General features: G+C 43.8%; 1 protein-coding gene across 2 annotated transcripts in view; it reads right to left on the bottom strand.

Moving 5' to 3' along the window:
- Positions 1-7,927: 7,927 nt before the first annotated feature.
- Positions 7,928-22,426, bottom strand: part of LOC137618729 (uncharacterized) — a 57,799-nt gene continuing 43,300 nt past the window's right edge. For both annotated transcript variants that reach the window (XM_068348898.1, XM_068348897.1), the window contains exon 4: positions 7,928-12,431. In XM_068348898.1, the coding sequence (XP_068204999.1) occupies positions 11,928-12,431 (504 nt within the window). In that variant the 3' untranslated portion in view covers positions 7,928-11,927. The remainder of the gene's footprint in view (positions 12,432-22,426) is intronic.

Below are 22,426 nucleotides of genomic sequence, written 5' to 3'. Positions count from 1 at the left end.
ATAAAAGCATTTCGTTCAGAGGTGATGCTTGATTGTCCCTAACCATTTAGTGACAGAGATGCCACCGAGTTGTGGTACCTATGCAGATGGGCCATTTTAGGCAGTTCTCTGAGTTCCTAGACGAGAAACATTAGCAGATCTGGCAACCATTTAGTGTGGCCACTTCTCTCTCTCAAAGCATTCCCTGAAGGTAAAGCAGGGTCTCCCTTCCCCTCACGAATACCTCAAAGGACCCAACAAGCTTCGAACATCAGAGAGATGTAGAGCTTCTTCGGCATCAGCTCAGCTGTTGCTTTATTTATTATTCGTTAAAAGAAGATTAACCAGCCTTGTTAAGTCAGAAGCCAAACAATCCCTCTCAGTCTTCTTCTTCGATTTCTCCACTCACTAAACAGGTGGCCACACCCTACACTCGTCCGAGGGGTTTGTATGACTGACAGCAGTCATGTCCCCTGCAGAAGCTACAACACGCAGTCAATAGGATCCACCTCTGACTTGCTTACGTACCAGAAGCATCAATTCTACCAGGGCACGGCCACAAGTCTGCCCACAGAATTGCCATTAAACACTTGCACAAACACTCTAGAAAGAGAAAAGAAAAAGTATTCATCTGCCAAAACAAAGAAATCCACTGAAGTACGTAATCAGCATTGAATTGCGGCCGAAGTCAAAGTGATTGTTGCTCCTCCACTCTAAAGACAATTACTATATGATTGTCTTGTTAAAAGCCATAGGCCTACTATCAACAAACGATGACTTGTATTTCTGTAGGACCAAATGACATAAGTTTATATACAGTATTTTAGAAGTGCACGGAAAGATTAACAATAAAAAAAAAGAGGAACACGGCAATAGCAACTGTTTAAGCTATAAAACTCACCATGGCCCCTTGCACACTCCGTAGTTCACATGTGTAGCACTGAAATATGTTATTTTTATTAATAAAATAAATTTTTGAATATACTTACCCGATAATCATGTAGCTGTCAACTCCGTTGCCCGACAGAATTCTATGGAGGGATACGCCAGCTATCACAATACTAGAAGGGGGTGTACTTACCAGCGCCACCTGTGGCCAGGTACTCAATCATTTGTTGTTGACACCTCCTCAATTATTCCTCGGTCCACTGGTTCTCTCTGGGGAGGAAAGGGAGGGTCGATTAAATCATGATTATCGGGTAAGTATATTCAAAAATTTATTTTATTAATAAAAATAACATTTTTCAATATTAAACTTACCCGATAATCATGTAGCTGATTCACACCCAGGGAGGTGGGTGAAAACCAGTGTACATGATTAAAGGATAGCTAAGTATCCCATATTTCATATAACAGTTATCTCAAATAACAATGAAATAATAAGTACCTGGTAAGGAAGTCGAATAGAACCGTTACTCTGCCTTTTATTTAAAGTTCGTCTTCCTTACTGAGCGCAGCGTTCCTCTTGGAGGCTGAATCAACCCAAAGGTGCCAAAGTACAAGGGGTTGCAACCCTACTAAAGGACCTCTACCAAACCTTTAACCCAGGCGCTTCTCAAGAATGAATAGACCACCCGCCAAATCCAAGGATGCGGAAGGCTTCTTAGCCTACCGTAACAACCATAAAAACAACAACAAAAGTATTCAAGAGAAAGGTTGAAAAGGTTATGGGATTAAGGGAATGTAGTGGCTGAGCCCTCACCTACTACTGCACTCGCTGCTACGAATGGTCCCAGGGTGTAGCAGTTCTCGTAAAGAGACTGGACATCTTTCAGATAAAATGATGCAAACACTGACTTGCTCCTCCAATAGGTTGCATCCATTATGCTCTGCAGAGAACGGTTTTTATTAAAGGCCAACGAAGTAGCTACAGCTCTTACTTCGTGGGTCCTTACCTTCAGCAATGCAAGGTCTTCCTCCTTTAAGTGAGAATGTGCTTCTCTGATCAGAAGCCTTATATAGTACGAAAGCCCATTCTTGGACATGGGTCTCGAGGGTTTCTTGATGGCACACCATAAGGCTTCTGACTGTCCTCGAATAGGTTTAGACCTCTTCAGATAATATTTGAGAGCTCTGACAGGGCAAAGAACTCTCTCTAGTTCGTTACCTACCATGTTGGAGAGGCTAGGTATTTCGAACGATCTAGGCCAAGGACGTGAAGGAAGCTCGTTCTTTGCTAGGAATCCAAGCTGAAAAGAACATGTTGCAGATTCGGTTGTGAAACCAATGTTCTTGCTGAAGGCATGAACCTCACTGACTCTCTTAGCTGTTGCAAGGCAAACGAGAAAAGCAGTCTTGAGGGTAAGATCCTTGAAGGAAGCTGACTGGAGAGGTTCGAACCTAGATGTCATAAGGAACCTTAAGACTACGTCTAGATTCCAGCCTGGAGTGGAAAGACGACGTTCTTTAGACGTCTCAAAAGACTTGAGAATGTCTTGAAGGTCCTTGTTGGAAGACAGGTCCAAACCCCTGTGGCGGAGAACTGAGGCTAACATGCTCCTATATCCTTTAATCGTAGGTGTTGAAAGGGATCTCTCATTCCTAAGATGAAGAAGGAAGTCAGCTATTTGGATCACAGAGGTATTGGTAGAGGATATTGAATTGGCTCTACACCAGCTTCGGAAGACCTCCCACTTAGACTGGTAGACTCTACGAGTGGAAATTCTTCTAGCTCTGGCAATCGCACTGGCTGCCTCCTTCGAAAAGCCTCTAGCTCTAGCGAATCTTTCGACAGTCTGAAGGCAGTCAGTCGAAGAGCGTGGAGGTTTGGGTGCAACCTGTCTACGTGTGGTTGACGTAGAAGGTCCACTCTTAGAGGTAGAGTCCTGGGGAAGTCGACTAGCCATTGAAGTACCTCTGTGTACCATTCTCTTGCAGGCCAAAGGGGAGCAACCAGCGTCAGCCGTGTCCCTTCGTGCGAGACGAATTTCTGCAGAACTTTGTTTATTATCTTGAACGGAGGGAATGCGTACAGGTCGAGATGGGACCAGTTCAGAAGAAAAGCATCCACATGAACCGCTGCAGGGTCTGGAACAGGGGAACAATAAAGCGGAAGTCTCTTGGTGATGGAGGTGGCAAACAGATCTATGGTAGGTTGACCCCACAAGGTCCAAAGTCTGTTGCACACACTCTTGTGGAGGGTCCATTCCGTGGGAATGACCTGATTCCTTCTGCTGAGGCGATCCGCTGAAACATTCATATCGCCCTGGATGAACCTCGTGACCAGTGTGAGGTTTAGACCTCTTGACCAAATGAGGAGGTCCCTTGCGATCTCGTAAAGGCTCCTCGAATGGGTCCCTCCTTGCTTGGAGATGTAAGCCAAGGCTGTGGTGTTGTCTGAATTCACCTCCACCACTTTGCCTAGCAGGAGGGACTTGAAGTTCAACAGGGCAAGATGAACTGCTAACAGTTCCTTGCAGTTGATGTGGAGTAATCCTTGTTCCTTGTTCCATACTCCTGAGCATTCCCGTCCGTCCAAGGTCGCACCCCAGCCCGAGTCCGATGCATCCGAGAAGAGATGAAGATGGGGGGTCTGGATGGCCAATGATAGACCCTCCTTGAGAAGGAGATTGTGCTTCCACCACAGGAGAGTGGTCTTCATCTCTTGGTTGATAGGGATAGAGACTGCTTCTAGAGTCGAGCCCTTGTCCCAATGAGCCGCAAGATGGAATTGAAGAGGGCGGAGGTGGAGTCTCCCTAGCTCGACAAACAGGGCCAGTGATGAGAGGGTCCCTGTGAGACTCATCCACTGTCTCACTGAGCAATTGCTCCTCTTCAGCATGCTCATGATGCACTCTAGGGCTTGGTTTATCCTGGGGGCCGATGGAAAAGCCCGAAAATCCCGACTCTGAATCTCCATTCCCAGGTACACAATGGATTGGGAGGGAATGAGTTGAGATTTCTCTATATTGACTAATAGACCTAGGTCTCTGATTAGATCTAAAGTCCAAGAGAGGTTCTCCAGACAACGACGACTCGTGGAGGCTCTCAACAGCCAGTCGTCTAGGTAGAGGGAGGCTCTGATGTTCGATAAGTGCAGGAATTTCGCTACATTCCTCATCAGATGAGTAAAGACCATAGGAGCTGTGCTTAGGCCAAAACACAGGGCTTGGAACTGATAGACAACCTTTCCGAAAACGAATCTCAGGAAAGGTTGGGAGTCTGGATGAATGGGAACGTGAAAGTATGCATCTTTCAAGTCCAACGAGACCATCCAGTCCTCCTGTCTGACCGCTGCTAAGACCGACTTGGTCGTCTCCATTGTGAACGTCTGCTTGGTGACATACTCGTTGAGAGAGCTGACGTCCAGCACCGGTCTCCAACCTCCTGTCTTCTTGGCCACAAGAAAGAGACGGTTGTAGAAGCCCGGGGATTGATGGTCCCGGACTATAACCACTGCCTTCTTCTGCACAAGTAGCGACACCTCCTGTTGCAATGCTAGCCTCTTGTCCTCTTCTTTGTAGTTGGGAGAGAGGTTGATGGGCGATGTGGTCAGAGGCGGTTTGAGGCAGAATGGAATCCTGTAACCGTACCTCAGCCAACTGACAGACTGTGCGTCTGCACCTCTCTTCTCCCAGGCTCGCCAGAAGATCTTGAGTCTGGCTCCTACTGTTGTCTGGAGAATCTGAGAGTCAGTTCTTTCCCTTAGATGTCCTGGGTCCTTTCCTAGACTTGCTCCTGTGAGAGTCTGGACGGGAGCTTCCTCGGCTGGGGGCTCTACCACGAAAGGGCGGTATGAACCTCGTAGCCGGGGTATCAGCCACTGGGGAGCGATAAGTCTTGGGGACAGAGGTGGTAACCTTAGACTTACGAGCCGATGAGGCTACAAGATCGTGCGTGTCCTTCTGTATCAGGGCAGCCGACAAGTCCTTAACTAGCTCCTCGGGAAAGAGGAACTTTGAGAGAGGAGCAAAAAGGAGTTGTGACCGTTGGCACGGTGTAATGCTGGCGGAGAGGAAGGTACACAGTTGTTCCCTTTTCTTCAACACCCCTGATACAAATAACGACGCTAGCTCACCCGATCCATCTCTGATGGCCTTATCCATGCAGGACATAATTAGCATGGCAGAATCTTTGTCCGCAGGAGAGGTTTTCTTGCTGAGGGCTCCCAGACACCAGTCGAGAAAGTTGAACATTTCAAAAGCTCTGAACAACCCTTTCAGAAGATGATCCAGGTCTGAGAAGGTCCAACAAACCTTCGAGCGTCTCATCGCAGTCCTCCGAGGCGAGTCCACCAGACTTGAGAAGTCAGCCTGGGCAGAGGCAGGTACTCCCAAGCCTGGTGCTTCCCCTGTGGCATACCAAACGCAACCTTTCGAAGCGAGCTTCGTTGGAGGGAACATGAAGGAAGTCTTGCCAAGGTGTTGTTTAGACTGAAGCCACTCCCCTAAGATCCTTAAAGCCCTCTTGGAGGATCTAGCTAGGACAAGCTTAGTATAGTTGGACTTAGCTTGTTGTACGCCCAGCGAAAACTCAGATGGAGGAGAGCGGGGAATAGCAGAGACGAAGTGGTCTGGGTAAATCTCCCTGAGTAGAGCCAAGACCTTTCGAAAATCAATCGACAATGGAGAAAGCTTAGACTCTTCCACGTCTGATGAGGGATCAAGGTGTGCCTCCTCATCATCCGACACTTCATCAGCAGAGGGTAGCGAAGCGATCGGACCAGAATGCTGAACCGCAGAGTCAGAACGGGTAGGAACAATAACAGAGGTTTCCTCTTCCTGAGGGAAAACCTGAGGCTCAGACTGCAAAGGCTGAACAACAGACGAAGCAGAAGGCAGGCGCATGGGTGAAGGAGGTTGACTCCTAGCAAGAGTTGAACCCAAGGATTGCACAAGCTGAGCGGAGGACGGAGGCGGAGTAGTCCGTTCCTGTTCCTGTGGGATGAGTGGAGCATAAAGAGGTTGAGGCTGCGCAGAACAAGGTAAAGTTCTCGCAAGCTGAGGCTCCTGAGGCGCAAGTCCAGGGTGTAGAGGAGCTTGCCTAGAGGAGGGTTGAGCTCGCTGCAGCGATGGTTGAGCAGACAGACTCACGGAGGGGAGAGGTTGTTGTACCCCAACCGAGAGTTGCACCACTGGTGGAGCAGCAAGGGGAGGCGGAGGAAGAGTGGAATAACTCTCCTGATCCCAAAGCAAGGGTTGCCTTAAAGAAGGCTGAGGCTGAACAACACTGGGAACAGCGAACTCCGAAAGTGGCTCAACATCGTACGCCTGGCAGATGGTGCTGCGACCAGGCGGAGCAGGTGCAGGCTGGGCGAGCACAGGCGGAGCGAGAACAGGTGGAGGGAGTGTAGGCGGAGGAGGAGGTGCAACACTCTCAGCCCGACACTCACGCATCAAGTCCGAAAGCTGAGCTTGCATGGACTGAAGCAGGGTCCACTTGGGGTCGGCAGAAACGATAACAGACTGAGGTAAAGTCACAGTCGGGCTCTGTTTAGGCAGAACCTTACTCCTCTTGGGCGGAGTACAGTCGACCGATGACTGAGGCGAGTCAGAGCTGAGCCAATGACTGCAACCTGGCTGAGCACTCGCGGACTGAACTCTACGTTTAAGCGGTCTCGAGACCTGAGACCAACGTTTCTTCCCTGCTAGTTGATCAGCGGACGAGAAGACGGGCTCAATCGTCTGCAGGTGGGAGTGACGGTCTAAGGAAGACACGCCCGCAACCACCGAGGATAATTCTGTGCGCCTAACAAGGCCTGTCGAACCCTTAAGCCCTTCGACATTGCTTCTCCCCTGGGCATGGGAGCTTGCAAGAGGTCCCGGACTGGGAGGACGACTGGCTCGCACAGAAAAATCCTCACGCACCACACTGGCACCACTAGCACTTGGCACTGCACCGACACTAGCACTCGTCACAGCACTGGCACTATTTCCACCCACTGCACTCTTGACCTTCAGTTCTTTAACCTCGGCCATCAGAGACTTATGGTCACTTACCACTGATTCTACTTTATCTCCTAAAGCCTGAATAGCACGCAAAACAATAGACATATCAGGCGGAGGGCACACAGTAGGTTCGGGGGTAGCCACTACAGGGGTAGGAAAAGGTAGGGGATCATGAGGTGAGGAAAACATAGAAGAGTGAGAAGAACTTCTCCTAACTCTACCTCTCTCTAACTTAGATGAATATTTTAAAAGACGGACAAATTCCAATTCCGAAAGTCCGGTGCACTCCTCACATCGATTTTCTAATAGACAGGGCCTGTCCCTACAGTCAGAACAAGCGGTGTGAGGATCTACCGAGGCCTTCGGAATACGCCTATTGCAAGACCTACATCGTCTATGGGAGGGGGCTTGCGAAACGTCAGACATCTTGTTTCAAAGAGTTAGCCAAAGGGTGATCCAAAAACAAGCAAAAATTCATTAACCGTTAATCAGTATTATATAAAAGCTATCTAGCTAATATAAAAAGGATTCCAGTAAAGCGACAGCCGTTAATCTAAGAGAATACTTCACCAAATATCCATGAATAAACTCGAAGACCATAAGCGTATCCCAGAACGTCTAGCCGGAAGCACGACAGAGGAATAATTGAGGAGGTGTCAACAACAAATGATTGAGTACCTGGCCACAGGTGGCGCTGGTAAGTACACCCCCTTCTAGTATTGTGATAGCTGGCGTATCCCTCCATAGAATTCTGTCGGGCAACGGAGTTGACAGCTACATGATTATCGGGTAAGTTTAATATTGAAAAATGACATCCAGTAACCTCATACATTCATTTATCAATAAATTTCTGAAAACCACAAAGTAACTTCATCAACCAAACATACCGGTAATTCGGTTTACAGCGTGTCCAGTACAAGTATTGATCCTGTATGTTAAACCAAGGTGCAGAATTAGAGCCATTGGCCTCTTATTGAGGCCAGCTCTAAGATCCCCATGAGCTCTAGCTAAACATGGACACAGTAAGAGGATAATCTGAAGGTTACACAAAACAATGGATGAAAAATGTTCGTTAAACATTTATTTATAAAATCAACATTCACCATATAATGATCCCATATTATAGTAGATACTGTCCTATACAACTTCCATGGACTGTAAAAAGCAGGCAGTATGCAGATTCGACATTGAAGTAGATTAAGTTTTGATTCCACAATGAACAAACCCATTTCTTTTTTTCTACGCCTCATCAACCTCCACTTCAGTGAACATTTTGTGCTACATACATTGATTGCAAATTCTTAAAACAACACAATTAGATTTTAAATTGAAAAAAGGTATGATTGCCAACTCGAACTTCATTCTCAATACATTTAAGTAGCTTACTGGAGAAGTGACCCTTCTTATAGTAAGACGTAGTTTCGGTTGCTATTTAGTATACTTCAAATGTTAAATATAAGAAACTCTTACAAACAACTGCCTTTTGAAATAGAAACAGAAAATTGTATGCTGCCCTCAACCGTATCAAATCATTTTCCGCCATTAAATTTCGCTAGAAATTTGGTCAATTCAAAAGGCAGACGGACAAAACCAACGACGCTTATCTCTATAATTTACCAGCACTTAACAAGCACCTCTCAGCATACACTATTCACTCGTCTAAATTGATGATTTTGATCGACCAAATCGTTTGTGACTCGGAGAAATGTTCGCCGTTACGTCAGTAAGAGTAAACTGCTTCTTACGTAGTAGATGAAAGTCTATCAGGTTAGGCTTAACATTCACTTCAGTAAAATATACTTCAAAACAAACAATTCTGGAGTCATTCTTAATCTCATAGTTGTGGACATCGTGGTGAAGAGACATACGAATTAGTTCTTTGGGTTTAATACCAATTATTAATACTGTGTGAAAGAAAAATTATGACATTATCCGGGAGAAATCAAAATAAATGTATCTTATTGTATTTCCCAAATTAGTAACCCTAACCTTTTAAAAATATACTGTATATGCAAACATTTTTGAAATCATATAATAAAAAATAATCTCTCTATTTGAAACACTATTCTAATGGAATAGTTTAATTAAGAAAAGAAATTTATAATACATAAGATGCTTTTCCTGAGGAATGACCAATATCAAGACAAGAAAATTAAGATAGAAATACAATAAGCTTTGACAAAGTTTAATTTGATTAATGAAATCAATTTATGATTTATAAAAATTACAACTTCTTCACCATAAAAGATAAAAACAGGACCCAAATTATGCCGTCCTATTCCGAACCATTAAGTTTTCAACGAAGTCAAAAAAATTTTTTTTTTATTGCGGTCATTTTGTCTTTTCACTATTCTTGCTTTCTGTTTTTGAACCTACTCGAACAAATTACAAGTATTCAGCTCCAGAAGGACACAAAGCAGCTTCATGGTATGAAAAATAAACTTATGTTGAGTAAAGACAAAAATATATTGATGTGTTAACATTTAACAACTTTCCTTCCTTCTAAAGATCCAGTAAAAAATCTATCGTATTCTGAACTGCTTTGAAATGCATTCATATGCTTTAAACAACTATAATTAATTCAATCAAAAAAAGAAAGGTAGCGGAACTTATGAAAACATCTCACTCGGACAGTTAAACTTTCAATAGAAGACCCACAAGCACCTGCGGTAACCACAGCACGCCTGCGAGTACTTGATTTTCCTTTCCCCTATAATAAAAAAATTGTTTGCCTCTAAAATTCAAGAATTAATGCACCATGCTAGTTTACATTTAATAATTTCCATTGACAGGATTTTCTGACTTGTCGTCTGACATTCATAATAAAATCTGTTGCCACGATTGTGGTCTTTATAGCCGAAGCAAATACTGTACATCAAAAACACGTGCCAATATAGACGAGAAGAATCTTCATATAAACTGGTTGATAAAGAACAATGTCCTATAGTTATAAAGATGGAAAATGAAGGATCTAATAACTGTATGTTTACTACAAGATTAGTAACAGGATGATTTTTAGACGTAAATGGTGAAAGTAACGATGCACTTGCTACCATAAAAAACCCTTAAACCCCAATTCGCCATCACAAAGATGCACTTTAAACTTCAATGAAGTCAAAATGTATTGACAATGAATAATACTTTAGCTTAAACTATGGTATCAATCAATTCTAAGTATTTGTCTATCACTGGAATGCTCATAAAACATAAAACACTTTTGCGATCATCAACTGGTTTAACCAAACTGACAAAATAAAAGAAAAGTACTCTTTAGCGGAAACCATGAACGTTGTTAAACATACAACATAATCTACATTGAAGGAAGCAGTCACGGAAAACATGCATTGTTAATGGTATGTTTGGGATGGACTTTACTTCATATTTCTATCTACAATTGCTTAAAACTCACGATGATTGTACAACACTGCAGAAAGAAATAATTTGACGTGACAACTATAAAAATACCCAACTGTCCTCCGCTCTTAAAAAAGAAACTACAGTATATGAAATAAAAACTTTTACAGGCTAATTATCAAATTACCGTTTACATGACACGAAAATATAAACATGTAAATAACTCCTGTGTAAACATGGGATTGTCCGAAATTAGCGTCCATTCACTTCAAGCTAAGGTAGTAAAATATATATCTGTATTTTTCGAGGGCTCCTGTTCTTGCATTATCAATAGAAAATACTTTACAAGATTCTAATTAATTAAGCTATATTATGCCATTGTCAAAATACAATTGGAGTAAAAATCCTGAGTCATTTTGATGAAAAAAAATAATTTATACATATACATCTTCTACCTTTTGAATGGTATCTCTATCAAAATGACACAAAGTAGTGTATTATACTGTATTCCTCACTTACGCAGATACCATATAGTATTGTATCTGTAAATACACAAAAAAAAGCTTTGAATAGACTATTTTAACAAGAATATAAAATATCAATTTAACATATTAAAGTCAGTTGGGTTATGGATCTTAGTAACATTTTACAAACACAGTACAGATGATTAAAGATTTCTCACTAACAAGTGCCGCTTAGAACACGAGACATAAACTTGGAAATACAAAACTATCCTTGATCGGTCTTACGTAACTGCATGAATATCTCTCGACTACCAGGGGATCGGCCACCTAACTTTCTTTACTCAAGTTTCTGTTATTTCATCTATATTCCCCATGGAAGCTTTTTTTCAATTGTACCATCTTTTTAAGGAAGACTGGAAATTGGAAAAGTTTTTTTTTTTTACCTTGCACCATCTATAACCAAGCACATCTATTTGCAAAGTTTCATAAGTATGAAAAAAATTAATTGCTCACAAGTATCGTCGAAGTTTCTGGAGGAAATATCAATTCACAAAATTTGGATGTTGAGCATGGATAAAATATTGCCTTATCATAGAATTTACAATGCATAAATCTCCAGTATTCACTGTACGTGTCTTTTTAAAATATTTTAGCACACAGTGAAGCTTCCAATTACCAGACCCACTGGATTTTAAGAAAAGGAAAATTAGATTGGAATAATATACAGTATCTTCTGGATTAATACAAGAGTACGTTTCATTAAAACATAATACAATGTCTGGGATATATACAACATTTCCGCACCACCTTATAGCGAGTACAGCCCACTAGTACACTGTACAGCAAATTACGTTTCATCTTTATAATCATTCAGAGCTGCCTCAGTCCGAGACACCCAAAAAATCCTCGTAACACCTTATTCTAAATGCTTGGGAGATTCGTGAATATTTGCAAGACTCGACGCTAATACTAACCTTCGTATAATGTGTTACATTATGAGTAAAAATTTTCATTCGACGTAAAACAACGCTACTCTCAAAATCAACGCCACAGGACGGAACAACCCTGGAATGTACCGAGCTCATCTATAGATCCAATAATACTACTGTCAACATGGCGGTTACAGACCAATTCACAGCTCACAAAAACGCTGTGCTATCGTATGTGCCAATGCAGTAACTCAAAAACTTTTAATGCTAAAACCCAGATTGGAACCTAAGTCACTTCTAACAGTCCCTCTACCTTAGTGTTCCCCCGTATCATTACTCGACTCAGTAGGGGAGCAAGTGTCTTCCGTTATGACGAGACTTTTGGCGGTGGCACTGTCCGCAGACTTCCCCCGTTCCGGGGCTTCTTCGGCCGAGGTCTGAGCTAGCGTCGCTTCGTCGGACACGGAGGAACTGCTTCGGTCGCTGCCAGCCTGAGGAGTGGCCGGGTCGTCGTTGCCCTGGTGAGAGTCTAAACTGTGGGGTTCGGTGTGATCGCTGTCGCTCGGCGGCTCGTCCAGCCCAGAGTCGTGTGGGCTGTGAGATCGGGGGAGGGTGCTGGGAGGGGAGCTGACTAAGCTCGGTGGATTCTGGCTCTCCTCCCCGCATTCGGCAGGAGGAGAGGCATCCCTCGACGATTCTCCTCTCAGTTCCTTATCGTACTGACACATGAAATCGGGGTCGATTCGGCGTAGTTCTTCCAGCAGCTCGATGCGTTCGTTCTCGGTCCAGCAGCCAATCCAGTCGTGGAATAATTTCACCTGTTGAGAGCCAAGTCACATTAGAAAATACAATATAACAAATGTGATCTTGTTTATTTAATGGTATCTCTAATCAATTGCTTTCTCTCTCTCTCTCTCTCTCTCTCTCTCTCTCTCTCTCTCTCTCTCTCTCTCTCTCTCTCTCTCTCTCTCTCTCTCTTTCTCTCTTCTCACACACACACATTTCAATCACACTGATTGACAACAATGGAATGAAACCCATCTCAAACAGAATACTGTACTGTTTATGAATTGACAAAAATAAACACAGCTAATAAAATCTTATAGCGACAAAAATATATTAAGACCAACAATAAACCCTAAAACAATAGAGAAAAGAATATGAGATTTAAAATACAATGAATTAAAAATGAGGAGACAGGCCAGGAACTAAGCTCCGAGAACCTTTCTTGAATGTCAATATGAGGAGCCGTCACAAAGAGATGCTTTGATGCCAGACGAAAATGAAAATTATTTTCACAGGCTTTGATGGATGTTATGTGAACTACATTCATACCAATTTTCGTATTGATACTTGCCATAGAAAAGCCACAGTAGTCATTTTTTGATATCCGCAGGAGGGAAATTTTCGGCGGCGCCGTAAATTACTCCCCATATCTAAATGAAATTTTCAGGGGTTTATGGGATAGATGTTTACTTTATCCACACTAATTTTAAAGCTGCTATCTGGCATAGAAAAGCCACAGCAAACGTTTATTTTGGCATGGGTTGAATGATTATTTTTGGCGGTGGGGTAAATTGTTCCTAGAATAATTCACGTATCTAAATGAAAATGGAAAAAGCCAATCTCATAAACAACATCCGTCCCGAGTTGCACTTGCTAGTTATTATTATTATGTAACCTATGACTCTAGTTGGAAAAGCAGGATGCTACAAGACAAAGTGTTACAACAGGAAAAAATAGCCCAGTGGGGAAAGGAAACAAGGAAATACATAAACTACAAGAGATGTAATGAACAATTGAAATAAAATATTTTATGAAGCTTATCTGTGGTGGATAACAGGGGAGGGTGGGCTGTGGCACCCTAGCAGTACCAGCTGAACTTGGTTGAGTCCCTTGTCAGGCTGGGAGGAACGTAGAGAGTAGAGGTCCCCTTTTTGTTTTTGTTTCATTTGTTGATGTTGGCTAACCCCCAAAATTGTGGGAAGTACCTTGGTATATGTATGTATGTATGTATGTAAGAACAATAACAACATCAAACTATATTTTTCTCAAAAATATATATGTACCTGTAGGCTATATGCCATGACAATGCAGGGTAACGCATGAAGAAATTACAAAGATTGACACAAAATATTAAATTGGATTTGAACCCGGAGAAAAAAAAGCAGAAATATTAATGATGCATGGTACTAGTATCCATGAAATGAAAAGCATTCTCAATAAGTTATTTTTTCCTCTAGAGTATATACTATTTACTGATGAAAGCAAAGATTGATCGATTGATTTAAAGTTTTCAGGCATCCTGACATCTAAGGTCATTGAAGAAAGATATGAAACCTGAATGTTGGATGAAATAACTATCATGTAAAACAAATTACCTAAAAATAATAAGAGAAATAAAGGATGCTGCTGAGACTAAAATTAACAATATTATTAATTTTACGTGCGTTGCTACCTTGAATTGTCAAAAACAGATAATTGCAATACTTTAACTTGGGAGTAGGGGTCTCCAAAAGGTCAGACATCTTCAAAACACAGTCACAAAGAAGCTATGAAAACGAATGCGTGTGGATATCACGGTGCTAGAAAAGGAATGATGGGAGAAGCGTGGAGGGTGGTGGTAGTGGTGGGGGGGTGTAGCCATAGTAGCGGGAGGTAGTCAGATGTAGAACGGCCCCTCGTAGTATCGGGGGATATTGAGGAAGGAGAAGACTAATTGGTAAGAGACCTCTGGTAGTGGTTTTAACATGCCCCAGTTACTATAAGGGTGAGTGAGCTGGGTATATTCCTGGCATTCCATGCAACTTTTTCTCTAGTATACTTAGCAGTATTTATACCTTAGAAATGGTGCTATAAGGAGCATTTCACGGAGCGACACAGGTCGAGCCCAGAAAAGGAAATTATATGAGTTATTTGGCAGTATTTACCTGTATCTACAATTCATTTTAAGTAATTGTATTCATAATTTAGAAGTTGAACAAAAATTATAACATTCTAAAGCAATTTATATTTTTCTAACTATGTAAACCTGTCTTGGGATAGAGTTCTCTTGCTTGAGGGGTACAATCGGGCACACTATTCTACCTTATTTCTCTTCTTCTTGTTTTGTTAAAGTTTTTATAGTGTATATAGGAAATATTCAGTTTAATATTGTTACTCTTCTTAAAATATGATATTTTAATTATAAAATAAATTTTTGAATATACTTACCCGGTGAATATATAATAGCTGCAACTCTGCGGCTCGACAGACAACATACTCAAAAAAACTCGCGAGCGATCGCTATGCAGGTTGCGGGTGTGCCCACCAGCGCCAACTGTCGGCCAGATACCACTCTTGTATGTAAACAAAACCTTCAATTCTTCTCGTCCCACTGCGTCTCTATTGGGGAGGAAGGGAGGGTCATTTAATTTATAAATTCACCGGGTAAGTATATTCAAAAATTTATTTTATAATTAAAATATCATTTTTAAATATTTAACTTAGCCGGTGAATATATAATAGCTGATTCACACCCAAGGAGGTGGGTAGAGACCAGAGTTAATTATGTTTACAGCGTATAAGCTAAGAGTTTTTTCATTTTGACAGTTATCAATATAACAAAACCAAAATAAATAGGTACCTGGTAAGGAAGTTGACTTAGACGATTACTCTGCCTTGTAAGTCTGTCTTCCTCACGGAGCCCAGCGATCCTCTTAGGATGCTGACAGACTCCCAGGAGCTGAAGTATCAAGGGCTGCAACCCATACAACAGGACCTCATCAAACCCCTAATCTGGGCGCTCTCAAGAAATGACTTTGACCACCCGCCAAATCAACCAGGATGCGAAAGGCTTCTTAGCCTTCCGAACAACCCAAAAAAAACAATATTAAAAACATTTCAAGAGACAGATTAAAAGGATATGGAATTAGGGAAGTGTAGTGGTTGAACCCTCACCCACTACTGCACTCGCTGCTACGAATGGACCCAGTGTGTAGCAGTCCTCGTAAAGAGTCTGGACATCTTTCAAGTAAAATGACGCGAACACTGACTTGCTTCTCCAAAAGGTCGCGTCCATGATACTTTGCAGAGATCTATTTTGCTTGAAGGCCACGGAAGTTGCTATAGCTCTAATCTCGTGCGTCTTAACCTTAAGCAAAGATCGGTCTTCCTCACTCAAGTGTGAATGAGCTTCTCGTATTAACAATCTGATAAAATATGACAAAGCATTCTTTGACATAGGTAAGGATGGTTTCTTAACCGAACACCATAACGCTTCAGATTTACCTCGTAAAGGCTTAGTACGAGCTAAATAGAACTTAAGAGCTCTAACGGGGCATAATACTCTCTCTAATTCGTTGCCTACGATCTCTGATAAGCTAGGAATACCAAAAGATTTAGGCCAAGGACGAGAAGGCAGTTCATTCTTGGCTAGGAAACCAAGTTGAAGAGAACAAGTGGCTTTTTCTGTCGAAAAACCGATGTTCTTGCTGAAGGCATGAAGCTCACTGACTCTTTTAGCTGAGGCCAAGCACACCAGGAAAAGAGTCTTAAGAGTAAGATCCTTCAGGGAGGCTGAATGTAAAGGCTCAAACCTGTCTGACATGAGGAATCTTAGGACCACGTCTAAATTCCATCCAGGTGTAGCCAAACGACGTTCCTTAGAGGTCTCAAAAGACTTAAGGAGATCTTGTAGATCTTTATTGTTGGAAAGATCTAAGCCTCTATGCCGAAAGACCGAAGCCAACATGCTCCTGTAGCCCTTGATCGTGGGAGCTGAAAGGGAGCGAACTCTTCTCAGGTATAAGAGAAAATCAGCGATTTGGGCTACAGAGGTACTGGACGAGGATACAGATACTGACTTGCACCAGTCTCGGAAGATTTCCCACTTCGATTGGTAAACTCTAATGGTAGAAGCTCTCCTCGCTCTTGCAATCGCACTGGCTGCCTCCTTCGAAAAGCCTCTAGCTCTTGAGAGTCTTTCGATAGTCTGAAGGCAGTCAGACGAAGAGCGTGGAGGCTTTGGTGTACCTTCTTTACGTGTGGCTGACGTAATAGGTCTACTCTTAGAGGAAGACTTCTTGGAAAGTCTACCATCCATCGAAGTACCTCGGTGAACCATTCTCTCGCGGGCCAGAGGGGAGCAACTAACGTCAACCTTGTCCCTTCGTGAGAGGCGAATTTCTGCAGTACCTTGTTGACAATCTTGAATGGTGGGAATGCGTAAAGGTCTAGGTGAGACCAATCTAGGAGAAAGGCATCTATATGTATTGCTGCTGGGTCTGGGACTGGAGAGCAATAGATTGGAAGCCTCTTGGTCATCGAGGTTGCAAATAGGTCTATGGTGGGTTGACCCCAAGTCGCCCAAAGCCTCTTGCACACATCCTTGTGGAGGGTCCATTCGGTTGGAATTACCTGACCTTTCCGACTGAGACAATCTGCTAGAACGTTCAAGTTGCCCTGGATAAACCTCGTTACCAGGGAGATGCCTCGATCTCTTGACCAGATGAGCAGGTCCCTTGCGATCTCGTACAGTGTCAGGGAGTGGGTACCTCCTTGTTTGGAAATGTACGCCAAGGCTGTGGTGTTGTCCGAGTTGACCTCCACCACTTTGTCTCGAAGGAGACTCTCGAAGCTCATCAAGGCCAGGTGAACTGCCAAAAGCTCCTTGCCGTTGATATGCATGCTCCTCTGACTTGAGGTCCACAGACCTGAGCATTCCCGACCGTCCAGTGTCGCACCCCAACCCAAATCCGATGCGTCTGAGAAGAGAACGTGGTTTGGTTTCTGAACTGCTAGGGGAAGTCCCTCTCGTAGACTGATATTATCTTTCCACCAATTCAGGCAAGTCTTTAATGTTTCGGAAATCGGGATCGAGACCGCCTCTAGCGTCTTGTCCTTTTTCCAGTGAAAAGCTAGATGGAATTGTAGAGGTTTGGAGGTGTAGCCTTCCTAGTGAGACAAACTGCTCCAGGGATGATAGAGTTCCTATTAGACTCATCCAATTCCTGACTGAGCAACGTTCTCTCTTCAACATCTTTTGGATTACGAGCAGGGCTTGATCTATTCTGGGGGCCGACGGAAAAGCCCGAAAAACTGGACTGCGAATCTCCATCCCTAAATACAGAATAGTTTGGGATGGGATCAGCTGGGACTTTTCCAAGTTGACCAGAAGTCCCAATTCCTTGGTCAGATCTAAAGTCCAATTGAGATCCTTCAGACAGCGATGACTGGACGAGGCTCTGAGAAGCCAGTCATCCAAAAAAAGGGAGGCTCGGATACCCGATAAATGGAGGAATTTTGCCACATTCCTCATAAGCCTCGTAAACACGAGAGGAGCAGGACTTAGGCCAAAGCACAGGGCCCGAAACTGGTACACCACATTGTCGAACACAAATCTCAGAAAAGGTTGGGAATCTGAGTGAATGGGGATGTGGAAGTAAGCGTCTCTTAGGTCGAGAGAGACCATCCAGTCTCCCTTTCTGACCGCTGCTAAGACTGACTTGGTGGTCTCCATGGTGAACTTTGTCTTTGTGACAAAGACATTCAGAGCACTGACGTCTAGCACCGGTCTCCAACCTCCTGTCTTCTTCGGTACTAGGAAGAGACGGTTGTAAAACCCCGGTGATTGAAGGTCCGAGACTTTGACCACCGCTCCCTTCTCTAGCAAAAGAGACACTTCTAGTTTCAGGGCTTGTCTCTTTGCTTCCTCTCGGTACCTGGGAGAGAGATCGATGGGGGACGTCGCTAGAGGAGGTTTGCGTACAAAAGGGATTTTGTACCCCTCTCTGAGCATCCTCACAGACTGTTGATCTGCGCCTCTCTTCTCCCAGGCTTGCCAGAAGTTCTTGAGTCTGGCACCTACTGCTGTCTGAAGCTGCGGGCAGTCAGACTCTGCCACGCGAGGACTTGGCTCCTTTCCTCTTTCCTCTCTTCCCTTCGGCACGAGTACTTCCCCTGCTGGGGGCTCTGCCACGAAAGGGCGGAATAAACCTGGACGCTGGAGTGTCTATCCTAGGTCTAGCAGACAAGGCAGACGAAGGGGTCTCTTTGCGAGCCGAGGACGCAACCAAGTCATGGGTGTCCTTCTGCACTAGAGACAACGCTATTTCCTTAACTAAAAGTTCAGGAAACAAGAACTTAGACAAAGGGGCAAAGAGTAGCTCAGATCGTTGACAGGGCGTCACTCCTGCTGACAGAAAAGAGCACAGAGACTCTCGTTTCTTTAGGACTCCTGACGTAAACGAGGAGGAGAGCTCATTGGATCCATCGCGGATGGCCTTATCCATGCAGGACATAATGAGTAAGGAGACATCTCTATCGGCTGATGAGATTTTCCTACTCAAGGCTCCCAAACACCAGTCAAGGAAGTTGAAAACTTCAAAAGCCCTAAAGATGCCTTTAAGTAGATGGTCCAGGTCTGAGGATGACCAACTAATCTTCGAGCGTCTCATGGCTAGGCGGCGGGGAGAGTCTACAAGACTTGAGAAGTCGCCCTGGGCAGAGGCAGGAACTCCCAAGCCGAGAACTTCTCCCGTGGCATACCAGACGCTCGATCTAGACGAGAGTTTAGATGGGGGGAAGGCAAAGGCCGTCTTCCCTAAACTCCTCTTGGTTTCCAACCAATCCCCTAACAGCCGTAAAGCTCTCTTGGATGAGCGAGAGAGAACGAGTTTTGTAAAGGCTGGCATGGCAGCAGGTACGCCTAAAACAAACTCAGACGGCGGCGAACGAGGAGCCACAGAGACAAAGTGTTCAGGAAACAACTCTTTAAAAATGAGCATGACTTTTTTAAAATCCATAGAAGGCGGAACTGCTCTAGGCTCATCAATATCTGAAGGATGATCCTCAGGCTGAGGGTCAGCAACGTCCTCATCCGAAAGTTCCTCATCTGACAACTGGTGAGAAACAAGCAAAGGGGTAGGCAATGCTTGACACGCAGCGTCCGCCCGCACTGGTGCATAAGTGGCAGAGCAGGACGCAGCGTCCTGAAACTGCTGAACAGTCTGGGAACTGTCAACAACAACAGGTGCGTGAGGACGCACAGCGTCCACCCGAGACTGCTTAGACCGCCTGGGTTGTGCAGTCAAAACAACTCTAGGTTGCGGAGGTTGACGCACCGCGTCAAAACAAGTCAACTGTGATGGTTGGCGAACGTCCAGAACGTCACCAGGCGCATCAGCGAGTTGCCTAACGTCCACATGCGGCTGAAAATCCACACGAGACCGCATCGGGTGTGGTACAACCCCAACTGGTTGACGTGAGCTGGCTACACCAACGTCAACAGGACGCACAACAGAACGTTTGGGGGGCTGACGGCCAGGATCTCCATGAGATAAACGGCTAGGTTCAACGGAAACCTTCTCTGCGTTGTAGTCTTCCATAAGGGACGCAAGCTTAGACTGCATGTCCTGCAGTATAACCCATTTAGGGTCTACGGTAACGGGTGCGGTAACAGACGGGGTTAGCGCCTGAGACGGCACAACTTTGCCTTGCTTAGGCGGCGAGCAGTCATCCGATGACAGCAACGGTTCCGAACTGTCCCAATGACTACATCCAGGACGTTGGACCTGTCCTGAAGGTACCGACTTGCGTTTCAGAGGCCTAGAAACCTTGCTCCATGGTTTCTTGCGTGAAAAGCCTTCGGAAGACGAGGTAAAAATGGGCTCTCTCGTCTTATGGTAGGGGCGATCTTGACGAGATACGCCTGATACCATAGAGGGAACGTCTGTTCGCTGATCAAGGCCTCTCGAACCCATAAGTCGTACGACATTGCTTCTCCCCTGGGCTTGGGAGCTTGCAAGAGGTCCCGGACTAGGTGAACGACAGGCACGAGCAGACGAACCCTCGGTCGCAACACTGTTCACAACACTTTCCGCACTAATCACTTTCCCACTTTCCGCCGTGGCACTATGGCACTTAAGTTCCTTCACGTCAGCCATGAGTTGATTACGGTCACTTGCTAACGCTTCAACTCTCTCCCCCAAGGCATGAATAGCACGTAACATGTCTTGCATAGACGGTTCCTGAGTGCTAGAAGTAGGGTTAGGAACAACCACTACAGGGGAAGGATTAGGTTCAGGGGCATGTGGAGAGGAAAAATCTACGGACCTAGATGAACTTCTCCTTACCCTATCTCTCTCTAATCTGCGTGTATACTTATCATATTCAAGCCAATCGAATTCCGAAAGGCCCACGCATTCCTCACACCGATCTCCCAATTGACAGGTTTTACCCGACAATTGGAACAAACAGTATGAGGGTCGAGAGAAGCCTTAGGAAGACGCCTATTACAGTCCCTAGCATTACACTTTCGAAATCTAGGTACTTGAGAAGGGTCAGCCATTTTGAATTAGTCAAAGAAAATTCCAAAAACAATCCAAGTCATCAACAAATAATCCGATTCAATAAAGAGTTCAAGAGTTTATGTTGAGGAAAAAACACCTGTACTGCGAAAGCTCAAACCAAAATAAAGTACTTCACCAAATATGATGGGAAAACTCCAGGTTCTACAGCGAGTATAAATACGTCTTGTCGTCAACGTCGACAGAGAAGAATTGAAGGTTTTGTTTACATACAAGAGTGGTATCTGGCCGACAGTTGGCGCTGGTGGGCACACCCGCAACCTGCATAGCGATCGCTCGCGAGTTTTTAGAGTATGTTGTCTGTCGAGCCGCAGAGTTGCAGCTATTATATATTCACCGGCTAAGTTAAATATTTAAAAATCTAATTTTTCCTTGTTCCCTTTCCTCACTGGGTTATTTTTTCTGTCGGGACCCCTGGGCTTATAGCATCCTGCTTTTCCAACTAGGGTTGTAACTTAGCAAGTACTGTAATAATAATAACAATAAACATAATAATAATGATAATAATAATAATAATGATGGCATCAAAAAGAGAGAAAAAGAAAAAAAATAAATTCTACTCTACTACAAAATAATTAACAATGTAGTGTAATTGCCAACTTAAGACATCATGCTACTTGCTAGGCAACTACCACAAGTCCAATGGAAAATGTGTCCCACAGACCTATGGACACAATCCCATACATAGCGGTGTAAAAGTGGTTTGTCTTCCAGACAATAGCTTTGAGAACTTGGGACACAAAGTGGTTTTTCCAAAAAGTCATAGTGAAAGCAATTTCTCTGATATCATGTGCTCAGGAACTCATCCCTGGTGAGGGACTCCCCTTGATGCTTATAGGTTTTAAGAATGGTTTCACAAAACCAGAAGGAGATAGTGTTCTTAATGACTTACCTTTTCGTACTGACCATCCTTACAAAAAGATATACTGTAGAACACTGTCATGTAAACTTCAGTTATAAACAAATAACCCTTACAGGACAGAGTAACAGACCATCAGGATTATCAGTTACCTTACTAAGTGATGAAATGGAGGAGCCAAAATGAAAATCATTAATTGTTGCCTTTTACATTTTTGTGACAGCTGTCTTTACCTCTTGATACTAAATCAAGAAAATGTGAAGCTCACTCACTCATGAAGAAGATGCCAAATCTAACAAAAAGACTGTCTTACGGGTAAGAGCCCTGTAAGAGGCCTTTCGTAAGGGTTCATAAGGTGCTACCTTAAGGGACTTCAAAACTTTGATCATACACCAAGATAGGGGTTTGTTTCCCGAGGCGGGCAACACTGTTCGAATCTCTGAGGCGAAGCCAATATATTCCCACGGAGATGAAAGATCTACTCCCATAAGCTGAAAAATGTGATCTAAGGCTAAGCAATAGCCTTTCACTGCAGCGACCGACAGAAGTTTCTCCTTCCGTGTGTAAACTAAAAAGTCCAACATAATTAAAATAGTGGCCTCAAACA

The sequence above is a fragment of the Palaemon carinicauda genome, chromosome 25 (genome assembly GCF_036898095.1).
Source record: "Palaemon carinicauda isolate YSFRI2023 chromosome 25, ASM3689809v2, whole genome shotgun sequence".
NCBI lineage: Eukaryota > Metazoa > Arthropoda > Malacostraca > Decapoda > Palaemonidae > Palaemon > Palaemon carinicauda.
Note: the sequence above shows the minus strand (reverse complement) of the source record. Positions and strands in the feature narration are given on the sequence as shown.